Below are 11,873 nucleotides of genomic sequence, written 5' to 3' on the forward strand. Positions count from 1 at the left end.
AACTGTACCTCATGGGCTAGACTAACATTTAGTCTCTGAAATATTACACAATATCCTTCTTGCCTCTAAAAATAAAAAAAATTCCCTATGCTGATTTCAGAATGTGGAATAGAGCTAGCTTGAGCTGGCTAGACTTGCTTTTGTATGCATTTCTAGATTATTTTTTTTAATAAAATAAATATATTCCACGGTCATGGTGCAGGACTACACATGGGCACATGGAGGTGTTCACAAGTGTCCTTTGTGTGTTGAGTGAGAACGGTTTTACGCTGCTTTTAGCAATATTACAGCAATATCACGGCAGGGGACACCAGAAATGGGCTTCACACATTGTACCCATGTCGGGAATCGAACCCGGGTCCTCGGCGTGATGAGCGATCGCTTTAACCACTAGGCTACCTGACCGCCAATGTGTCCTTTGAATTTAGGTGTGATAATTAACTAGAAGTATACATTTTGTCATAGCAACCGGTAAGGACTATCTTTATCGGAATGAATAAAGGCTAATTACTATGTCGCCAATACTTACTGTAAATCATGAAATAAATGCGTCTCCGTTGCACATGATGTTAAACCCCACTTCACTTTACCTGCCCTACAAGAGAGACCATGAAATAGATCTATTTAACGGTCTGCCGCCAACAGACAATTTCCAATACGCTGAAGGATGACCTTGACCCTTATAGTACATATGGAACCAGTGTTTCATGTGGCAGGATTTGTTACAGACATGTAAATACTGAAAATCTTGAAAATAATGCGTCTCAAAATTAATACGACTGCTGACCAGGCCTAGCCCAAAATGCAACTCAGTATCAATGCGACTCCCCCCACCCCATCCCTACGTATACATCCTTACTTTGAGGGGCGGTCGGGTAGCATAGTGGTTAAAGCGTTCGCTCATCACGCCAAAGACCCGGGTTCGATTCCCGACATGGGTACAATGTGTGAAGCCCATTTCTGGTGTCCCCCGCCGTGATATTGCTGGAATATTGCTAAAAGCGGCGTAAAACCAAACTCACTCACTCACTCATCCTTACTTTAGTCTAATCAAACAGCACCGTTTATTAGCACTGAGTAGAGCACTTCCTAATAACAACACACAATTTGTATGTATCAAATCAATAAAACAGAATGGCAATTATCAAGGATTGGATAAAAACATAAAAAGCTTACATTTTGAGAAGTGACATATTAAATGAGTTATTGATATTACAAATATCATTTCATCATATCCCTTTTGGGATGTCACAAATTTGACATAATTTAATAAATTTATAAAATTCATAATTATGTGTTAAGATATCACAAATTCATTTATAAACTATCATAAATTAAATTTATCATTAAAAACTAAATTGACTTCACCGAATTGAATTTGTGATACAATAAATACTTCATATTTGATTTGTTTTATTTCAAGAAATTCATTTTTTTGTCACATATTTTAATTATCACAAATTGAACTATTGATATCTAAAAATAAAATTTAGGATATCATGGGCGGATACAGAGGGGGGGATGCGGGTGTGCGCAACCCCCCTTTTTATTTTGAAAAAAAATCCTTATATTTGTATAAATTACCACCAAAGACAATAAATAGATCTTAATTGTGCACCCCTCCTTTTCAAAAGGGCTGTATCCGCCCATGGATATCAATATTAAAATGTTATGATATCAATCCTAATCTAAATATAAATTGTCAATGCAAGAGAATAACCAGCCTATATATTCTGCCGAAACAGATTCCACTTGGCATCAAGAGCAAATTTTTATCTGTGGAAATTATATAAATGGAGAAAGAGAATAAGTCTTCAGCAACCCATGCTTGCTGTAAAAGGTGACTGTGCTTGTCATAAGAGGCGACTGACAGGATCAGGTTGTCAGGCTCGCTGACTTGGTTGATGCATGTCATCGTATCCCAATTGCATGGCTTGATGCTCATGATGTCAATCACTGGATTGTTTGGACCAGACTCGATTATTTACAGTCCGTCGTCATACAGCTGGAATATTTCTGAGTGCGGCGTAAAACAACCAACCTACTAACATCTTAAAATTGAATTCGCGATCTCATTATTCGTACTTCAGATCAATACCTCCTGTGCACGCTACGCCATGAATTCTTATCTATTATTCATGTATGTAACCCTGATCTAACCAACGACGAACCCTTCCCTCATTCCGCCGGTGCAAAATCCACTGACGCGCCGATATACACGGCACAGGTCACGTCGCACAGACAAGTGCAGTCACAAACAGTACAAATACTCAACAATATTCGAGTTTTCAATAATGTAGGCTGTATAATCAGTCAATAATATATTCGACACATATAACAGCATATTACAGTTTAATTTACATTGCTGAATGAGGAAGTTATGCAAACGACGCTGTGTACGTGACGGGAATCAGCTGTGAAATTTTCAAGTAAACACGGCCAATGGACATCTAACTCCTGTGTAGAAACATTAAATGCTGCACTTATTGGCACATCTCGTCACAAAACCTACCTGACTATCGCTACTGTTAACACTGTCTTTGATAGATTCCTCTGTTGGAATAGATTAGCTGCCGTTTCATGCACGTCAACATAATCGAGTTTCTCCCATGCTGACTGAAGCTCTCATATTCCGTGACCCTCGAGGTCACTTGTCGGTCAAGGTGAGGGTTGTGTTGCGATGACATGCACCGGCTGTGCCTATTGGGAATATGTTTTATCATTGGCCGTGACATATGATTATGTATCGTCTAAATAAATCCCCCGTTGCATTGTGATTATGCTATTGCAAAGGAAATCCGCGGGAATTCCGGGATAGAATTGGTACCCATAGCAACCGATGATGGACGTACAAGCCGACTGACTCGGGAGGTCAGGCTCGGTGGCTCAACGGTTGGTGGCGTGTCATCATCCCTGACAGCGTGGATAGTTGCTCATGATATCAATCATTGATTATTTTACAGGCCGCCGTCATATGCGTTAATATTGTTAAACGACACGCACGGACGCATGCGCACTGCCCAGAAGATCATTCGTTCCCTTTATACAAGCACTGAAAACGCATGACCCGCGCAGGTGACACGGGTGCTTCTCGGGTTGCAAACGGGATTCTCGCGTGTGCAACGAGCACCCAACGGGTGTGCCATGTCGTCGCCTAGGAACCGGGTTTCAGATGAATTCTACATACCGTTTTCCCTCATTAAACGCCGAGAATCGAACACACACCGGGCCTCAATTGAACGCCGTTCCTCGATTAAAAGCCGGGTAGTTTGTATGCACTGAATTCTACCCATACAGTAAACTACGGTTATAACGACCTCAAAGGGACCACTAACTTTAATTCGTTATAACCGTAGTTCGTTATAATCAAATGTACGGAATATATATAGCAAATAGACAGGACCCAAAAAATAGTTCGTTATATCCGTCAGTTCGTTATAAGCGTGTTCGTTATAACCGTAGTTTGCTGTAATTAACTTTGTGAAAGAAATATTCACCGGGGGATTCAATCGAGGGAAATACGGTATAGAAATGAATAAATGAACAAAACACCGTGGCGTGAAGCGGCCATTGATCTACATGCAGCGGTTCATAAACAATATGGCTGTGAGTCTTAATGAAGTTGTGTTCGGTGGACCGACTCGGTGCCATCAGGTTCCACTAGGTTTTAGCCCAGACATTGTGCCGAGACGACAGAAGGAAAGCTCTGAATAATATATTTGAATACGTCATGGTTACGCTATTCCTCGACTAAACGGGATTGTCGTCCGCTGGTAAATGTTTGTGGTGTGTTTGTTTGTTTGTTTAACGCTGCACTCAGCAATATTCCATGCAGCTATATGACGGCGGTCTGTAAATAATCGAATCTTGGCCAAACAATCCAGTGATTGATATCATGAGCATCGATCTACGCAATATTGGAATACGTTGACATGCATCAACCAAGTCAGCGAGCCTGACCACCCGATCCCGTTAGTCGCCTCTTACGACTCTCACGAATTAATCATTGTTTCCTCCATGGAGATCTCTGCATCACAGAGATATGGTGCAATAACTTGCGTTCCTATAGGTGACAAGTCAAAATCTTTTTTGAAAAACTGGTGTCCTTTCTCATTATTAAATGTGTCTCATAAACTCAGGAGTTCGATTATTGCAGTAAATGATATTCCTGGTAGATTTGGTATGGTAGATTTTGAAAAAGCTTTTGATTCTATTAGTTGGTCATTCATTTTTAAAAAATTACATTTTTCATTTTTTATGTGAATATATGAGGAGATGGAGATTCTATACTTGATAATGATATCAAATCTCGTGCACGGGTGGTCCACCCGTTTGAGGCGCCGCGATTCGCTGTGCGGAGTTGCGTCCCTTGGGCACGCCATAACATATGATTGTGGGTTCGAATCCCGGTTCGCCCCGATTATGTTTCTAGGGTTGTCAGCACCATACCCGTGCTTGTGGGTTTCACCGAAGTGGTAAACGTCTGAGAACTGCATCACTTCGGGCTTTCCTCACACATTAAGCTGACACGCCGCGATATAACTGGAATACTGTTAAAAGCGCTGTTAAACCCAACTCACTCACTCACTCATTTATTTTTAAAATTAACATTTTTCAATTTTGGTGAATATACACGGAGATGGATTTCTACAATTTATAATGATATCAAATCTTGTATTGTTATTGGTAAAACATCTGCATGGTTTAATGTTGAAAGAGGTTGTCGTCAAGGTGATCCTTTGTCTCCATATATATTTCTATTGTGTGCTGAGATTCTTGCAGGGTTGATGAGGAAAAATGAAGATATTTATAAGAACACAGTAATGACACAGTAACTATATGCTGACAATACAGAGTTTATTCTTGATAGCTCTCAAACGTCCTTTGAGGCAACTGTATAGATACAGTTAACGTTTTTGCTAAAATGTCAGGATTAAAGAATAACTTTGAAAAATCCCAAGTTGTTTGGATTGGGTCTCATGAAAAAATCCACAAATGTTTTACCTCACTTGCATCTAGATTGGAATTCTGATGTGTTTTTAAGGTTTTGGGTATAAAGTTATACACTAATATTATAGAAATTCCTCATCTAACTTTTCTGGAAAGTTATTTCAAATTGAACAAGGGGCACGGGTGGCCCAGTCGTCTAAGGCGCTGCGCTTCGCTGGGCAGAGTTCCGACCCTTGGGCATGCCAGAAACACATGATTGTGGGTCCGAATCCCTATTCGTCCCGATTATGTTTCTAAGTTTGTCAGTACCATACCCGTGCTTGTGGGTTTCACCGAAGTGGTAAACGTCTGAGACCTGCATCACTTCGGGCTTTCCTCACACATTAAGCTGACACCCGTGATATAACTGGAATACTGTTAAAAGCGGTGTTAAACCCAACTCACTCACACTAAAATGAACAAACAAATAATACAGTAAACTACGGTTATAACGAACACGCTTATAACGAACTGACCGATATAACGAACCTATTTTTTAGTCCCGTCCATTTGTTGTGTATATGCTGTATCTTTATCACGAACTACGGTTATAGCGAACTAAATTTAGTGGCCCCTTTGAGTTCGTTATAACCGTAGTTTACAGTAGATGGATGGGGAGAATTACGACACAACTTGGTGAGATTGCTATTATAAAATCATTGCTTGTTTCCAAGTTGTTTTATCGTATTATGAGAACAAAACCCCAGGGAGATTTTCTGAAGCAGTTACATAAAAAATTGTTTAAATTGTAGATTGAATAAATAGATAAATAAAAGTCGAGTTACAATATGTAGATCAGTCAAAGAGGAAGGTATGATTGATATTGACATGGATGAGATAATTGGCGGGTGTGAATCTGTGTAATATATGGAAAAATCTTTTATTTGAGTCTCATTTCTCCAAAAAAGATCTGATTTTAAGAATAAAAGGCTAGAAAGATCAAAAATAACTTTTGGAAGCACTGTTCAGTGTCATTTGGTAAATTTTCTTCCAAAGTACACACTGTAACTTTGCCGAGTTTATTGCTGACCAATATTTTATAATCCTAATATTACAGTTGGCAGAATATCTTTCTTTCACGCGCACTAGTTTTGACAAAGATGTCAGTCAAATCATGGATGCTTTAAATAAACAAGGAGATTGGTATTGAGATTTCCTTTTTCCAGTACTTTGGAGTTATACAAGCTATCAAGAAATTGAAATCTTTATCTCTTTTAAACCTTGAAACGTTTTCAAACTTGGATGACAATAATTATGTTAGAAAAAATATTAAGTGTTAAAAATGGTTCCAACGTTTATTTTTTATACTGATGTCCAAGGAAACTACACCAACTTCGCACAACAAATGGAATAAACATTTCGATAAAACTAGACTGAGAACAGATACATTGGAATACTTTTTCAACAACTAGAGATAAAAGGCTGGGACCATTTCAATACAGAATTATTCATAGAATTCTCAAAACCAGCCTTTTTTCGTAAAATCAAAATGCGATCATTAATGATCTATGTACTTTTTGCATGTCAGAAACCGAATCTACTGTACATTTGTTCTGTGAGTGCGAAGTATTTTGGGAATTCCTGACGGATTGGTTGAAAGGTAAATGTTCTCATATATATTACCGTATTCGACGTAATAAGCCCCCAGGGCGCTCTCAAAATTAGAAATAGGGGGCTCTTATTAGAATATTATTTTAGTGAAAAAAACAGAGTTGAAAGATAAGTTTCGTGGTTTATGCTGACAGCCTGAAGTGTTTATGTACGACAGATATATTTTTCCAGAATTTAATTGCCCATAATTAAAGGTGCATATAACACACGAGTGCGTATTATACGCGAATAAATAAGTCTTGTGTACATTGATCAATCGGAAGGGGTGCTAATTGAGATTGTTCACTAGCCAATATATTAGCAAATGTCGCCGTGGGCGCTTATTAGAGCGGGGCGCTTATTACGTCGAATACGGTACCTTAATATACATGACCCGGAGTTTATATTAATTGGTTGTGAAAATACTGTTGACACTGACAGTCTTTGACTTCATGATATTATTTGCCAAATATTTTATTTATAAATGCAAGATGAAGGATATTCCTCTTAACTTAAACCAATTCAAACGAGGATTACATTTTCGTTACATATTGAAAAATTACAAGTGTTATTCACAATGAATACACCCGTGAACATACGGGTCAGAATAGGTCCTCAGCAACCCATGCTTGTCGTTATAGGCGTCTAACTTGTTGGTACATGTCATCGTATGCCATTTATGTGGATCGTTGCTAATGATGTCGATCACTGGATTGTCAGGTCCAGACTCGACTATTTACAAACCGCCGTCATGCAGCTGGAATATTGCTGAGTATTGCGTAAAACAACACCATGAGCATCAATCTAGGCAATTGGGATACACTGACCAATTCAGCGAGCCTGACCATCCAATCCCGTTAGTCGCATGGGTAGCTGGAGATCAATTCTCACCCGGGTCCTACGGGTTATGAGTGAGTGAGTACGGTTTTACGCCGCTCTTAGCAATATTCAAGCAATATCGCGGCGGAGGACACCAGAAATGGGCCTCATGAATACATTGTACCTATTTCGCGAATCGAACCCGGGTCTTCGGCGTGACGAGCGAACGCTTTAACCACGAGCGGGTTACGAGGCTGCTGTACAATGTAAACAATATATAGCAACATTAAAAATAATATAATAAAACGATGATGATGATGATGATGATGATGATACGGCCACACAAACTACATATCAACACGTCCTATATAATTATAAGATGCGGTTGTACAACATTTCAGGAAAGTGAACTCAATCCATTGTTTCTTCAATATTCACTGAAGCGTACGCATAATACATCATCCTTTGATGACTATAGCGTAACGCTGGAATTTAAAGCGTCTCATCAATTGACTCCGTGCATGAAATACATTTCACGTTAAAACAAAACATAATAACACAATGCATTATTTGTCATCAAATCAGCCATTGCCCACAAGCACCACAGTCCAAACTTATCATCACAAAAGACCCTAGCTGATTCAAGTTAAACCACCCTTGTCTGTCTCCGAGACCCTTGAGAATAAATTAAAACTCTAAGATTTAAACCCCCGAGCATTGGATTCTGACAAACATAAGGGACGCAACTCCGATCACAGAATTGCCGCGACTGCGGCGACACTGTTATTATCTTCCCGAGAAAGGAGAGTTAACCGACATAAAAAGTACAGTTTCCACTAGACTTTTAAAGTCTCTCTCTCTCTCTCTCTCTCTCTCTCTCTCTCTCTCTTTCTCTCTCTCTCTCTCTCTCTCTCTCTCTCTCTCTCTCTCTCTCTCTCTCTCTCTCTCTCTCTGTGTTACTGCAATACTCCTGCATTGACTCAATAATGGAATCATCCGGACCCGTGAAGATTCCGGGGTAGAATAGGTCTTCAGCAACCCATGCTTGCCGTAATAGGCGACTATGCTTGTCGTAAAAGGCGACTAACGGGATCGGGTGGTCAGGCTCGCTGACTTGGTTAATGCATATCATCGATCCCAATTGCGCGGTTCGATGCTCATCATGTCAATCACTGGATTGTCTGATCCAGACTCGATTATTTACAGACCGCCGTCATATAGCTGGAATATTGCTGAGTGCGGCGTTAAACAACAAACAAAGATGGAATCATCCGGGCGATAGGTAACCACAAAAACATGATGTCTGTTTAAAGACTCCCTGCTGCTACTGTTATGCTGGGTATACAGCAAGCCTCACTGAACACTCGAGTAGTCCGTCTCTCAGTCCCCAAGCTAGCTACCATATCATGTTCCCTTCTATCTTGTCCTTAAACAGTCAAGTCCCGTTAATCCGACATGGTTGATTGCATATGATTATGTCGAATAAATGAGTATGTCGAATAAACGAAATTAAGTAGCATGAACGTTGGGGATCAAAAATCGAACAAGTACATAATAGATAACGATACAATAAATAATAAATAAAATAAAAAATAAATAATAAAATAAAAAAGGAAAAAGAATTCCGAAGTTTCATATAGTTATGTTACATTGTTAGCGGAATGTGTTTTCTAATATTGCAATCTCTAAAGCTTAACACAAAGCTACTGTGTGTGTGTGTGTGTGTGTGTGTGTGTGTGTGTGTGTGTGTGTGTGTGTCTATCTGTCTACATTTCAGTGTGTGTGTCTGTGTGCGTGTTTGTCTCTGTGTTTGTGTGTGTTTGTCTGTGTGCTTGTGTGTGTCTTTCTGTCTATCTGTGTGTGTGTTTCTCTGTGTGTATATGTTTGTGTGTCTGTGCGTGTGTTTGTCTGTGTGTGTGTCTGTCTGTCTGTCTGTCTATCTGTGTGTGTGTCTTTCTCTGTGTGTGTGTCTGTGTGTGTCTTTCTGCCTGTGTGTGTCTGTGTGCGTGTTTGTCTCTCTCTTTCTGTGTGTGTGTGTGTGTGTGTGTGTGTGTGTGTGTGTGTGTGTGTGTGTGTGTGTGTGTGTGTGTGTGTGTGTGTGTGTGTGTGTGTGTGTGTGTGTGTGTGTGTGTGTGTGATGGAACTATTTACCAACAGTAAAACGACAGCATTATCACACTGACATCACAACAAGAATCAGACGTCGGTGTTAACATTTTCAGTGTGTGTGTTTGTGTGTGTCTGTCTGTCTGTCTATCTGTGTGTGTGTCTGTCTTATGTGTATCTGTGTGTGTCTATCTGTGTGTGTCTGTCTGTCTTTCTGTGTGTGACTGTCTTATGTATGTCTATACATGTGTGTGTCTATCTCTGTGTGTGTCTGTCTATCTGTGTGTGTCGCTGTCTGTCTATTTGTGTGTGTGTGTGTGTGTGTGTATCTGTGTGTGTATGTGTCTGTCTATTTGTGTACGTGTCTGTGTGTGTGCGTCTGTCTATCTGTATTTTGTGCTTGTCTGTGTCTGTGTGTCTGTCTATCAGTGTGTGTGTTTCTCTGTGTGTGTGTGTGTGTCTATCTGTGTGTGTGTATATTTATGTGTCTATCTGTGTGTGTTTGTGGTTCTTTCTCTCTGTGTGTCTGTTTGTGTGTCTGTGTCTGTCTATCTGTGTGTATCTGTTTCTGTGTCTGTGTGTGTATCTGTTTGTTTGTCTATGTGCATGTTTGTCTCTGTGTGTGTGTTTGTGTGTGTGTATGTCTATCTGTGTGTGTGTCTGTGTGGGTGTGAGTATGTGTATATGTGTGTGTTCTGTCTATCTGCGTGTGTGTCTGTTTGTGTGTGCGTGTTTGACTGTGTGCGTGTGTGTGTGTTTGTGTGTGTCTGTCTGTATTTCTGTGTGTCTTTCTAGCTGTGTGTGTCTGTGTGCGTGTTTGTCTGTGTTTGTGTGTGTCTATCTGTGTGTGTGTCTGTTTGTATGTGTGCGTGTTTGACTGTGTGTGTATGTGTTTGTCGGTGTTTGTGTGTGTGTGTCTGTCTGTATTTCTGTGTGTGTGTCTTTCTATCTGTGTGTGTCTGTGTGCGTGTTTGTCTCTGGGTGTGTGTGTGGTGTGATGGAACTATTTACCAACAGTAAAATGACAGCACGTCACACTGACATCACAACAACAATCAGACGTACAACCAACCATACACCACATCCATCTACCCATCTGTCCTATCACCTATATGACCAAACACACATTCGCCACAAACAGTATGATCTTCACTAAGGACTTAAGCGTACTTGTTCTAACAACACAATGAATCTCACCTTCTCTAGTCAACGAGTAGTGTCCATGAGAGTTGACATTCACACATGCACGCGTGCCTTCCAGAGCTGCCATATAGAAAGTTGCCCTTTAGAGACTTGTCCCCCTTGAAAACTTCTCGTCCCTTCACTTTGGTTGAGTGTAGACTGTTGTACACGAGTTGTATTCTGTACCATTATAAAAGGATTTGCCAGAGCGAATCTTCTTATTGTAGACATATTTTTATTTAAATTTTTAATAGATAAATACAATGGGAAATAGAAATCGTAGATCATTATCTATTGCATGCGTGTGGATGTCATGGTAACAGCTTGTTAACCATCACAAAGTTTGTACTGGCTCACAAAGACCAACACGTGGTGCCTGAAAGACGTCAATCAAATTTACCCGAGTCTGAAGTTGCTTTTGAAATTTTACTTTGCCAAAAATTATTGTATACTACTGAATAAAGTTAAACATTTTCTCTGGCCAGGACACGGCAGGTCATGACCAAATAACTATGGTTATATGAAAGAATCGGTTGTTCTTTAATTTTGCTTGGGGTGTTTATTACACCGGAACACTTTATCACGTTATTGTGTACAAGCTCGTATTTTGTTCCCGAGACATGGTAGAAGGTAATGTGAGGTATTTCAGCGAGTGGAAATATTACATAACCTTTCAGTAGACAGTTGCGTAGTGTTTGTTTGCTTCACGGCCTTTCTTACATCGTCGTGTCGCATGGCAGCCCAATAACTACATCACCAGTTTGAGAAATAGATATGGACGTTTTATGTCCATGTGTGCATATAATAGGCGCGTTAATTGGGGGGAAACATTTAACCCTCTCTGTGCTGTAACCCTCTATGTATTGCCACATGTATTTTGACAGTGAAAGGGGGCATAAGACAGGCTCTGTAGTGCAGAGCAATTTCGCTGTTGTTCGGAGTTGCCTCCCTTCGTCGTTACAGGATTCGATGGTCATGGCCGGGTTAGCATCCCACATTGTCCCTGATTACGAACCTTGGTTTAAACCCCAAAATCCCTTTTCATCAACATTATGTTCTTCCACGCCATCTTTGGTTTGTCTGTTTGTTTTTTAAATCTTCACTCAGCAATATTCCAGCTATATGACGGCGGTCCGTAAATAATCGAATCTGGACCAGACAAACCGGTGATTGACATCATGAGCATC

The 11,873-nt window shown here is 40.1% G+C and overlaps 1 protein-coding gene across 3 annotated transcripts in view; it reads right to left on the reverse strand.

Annotated features, from left to right (window-relative positions):
• LOC124140772 (pyruvate kinase PKM-like) overlaps positions 1–10,821 on the reverse strand; it is a 30,958-nt gene extending 20,137 nt beyond the window's left edge. For 2 of the 3 annotated variants that reach the window (XM_048386793.1, XM_048386794.1), the window contains exon 1: positions 2,513–2,671. Coding sequence is in view for 1 of the 3 variants with exons in the window: in XM_048386792.1 (XP_048242749.1) it covers positions 10,702–10,774 (73 nt within the window). In the remaining 2 variants the exon portion in view is untranslated. Of the gene's footprint in view, positions 1–2,512; positions 2,672–10,701 lie in introns of those variants that run through there. The other variant, XM_048386792.1, reaches the window with a different exon arrangement.
• Positions 10,822–11,873: the final 1,052 nt, after the last annotated feature.

The sequence above is a fragment of the Haliotis rufescens genome, unplaced genomic scaffold (genome assembly GCF_023055435.1).
Source record: "Haliotis rufescens isolate VD_foot unplaced genomic scaffold, xgHalRufe1.0.p SCAF_60, whole genome shotgun sequence".
Taxonomy (NCBI): domain Eukaryota; kingdom Metazoa; phylum Mollusca; class Gastropoda; order Lepetellida; family Haliotidae; genus Haliotis; species Haliotis rufescens.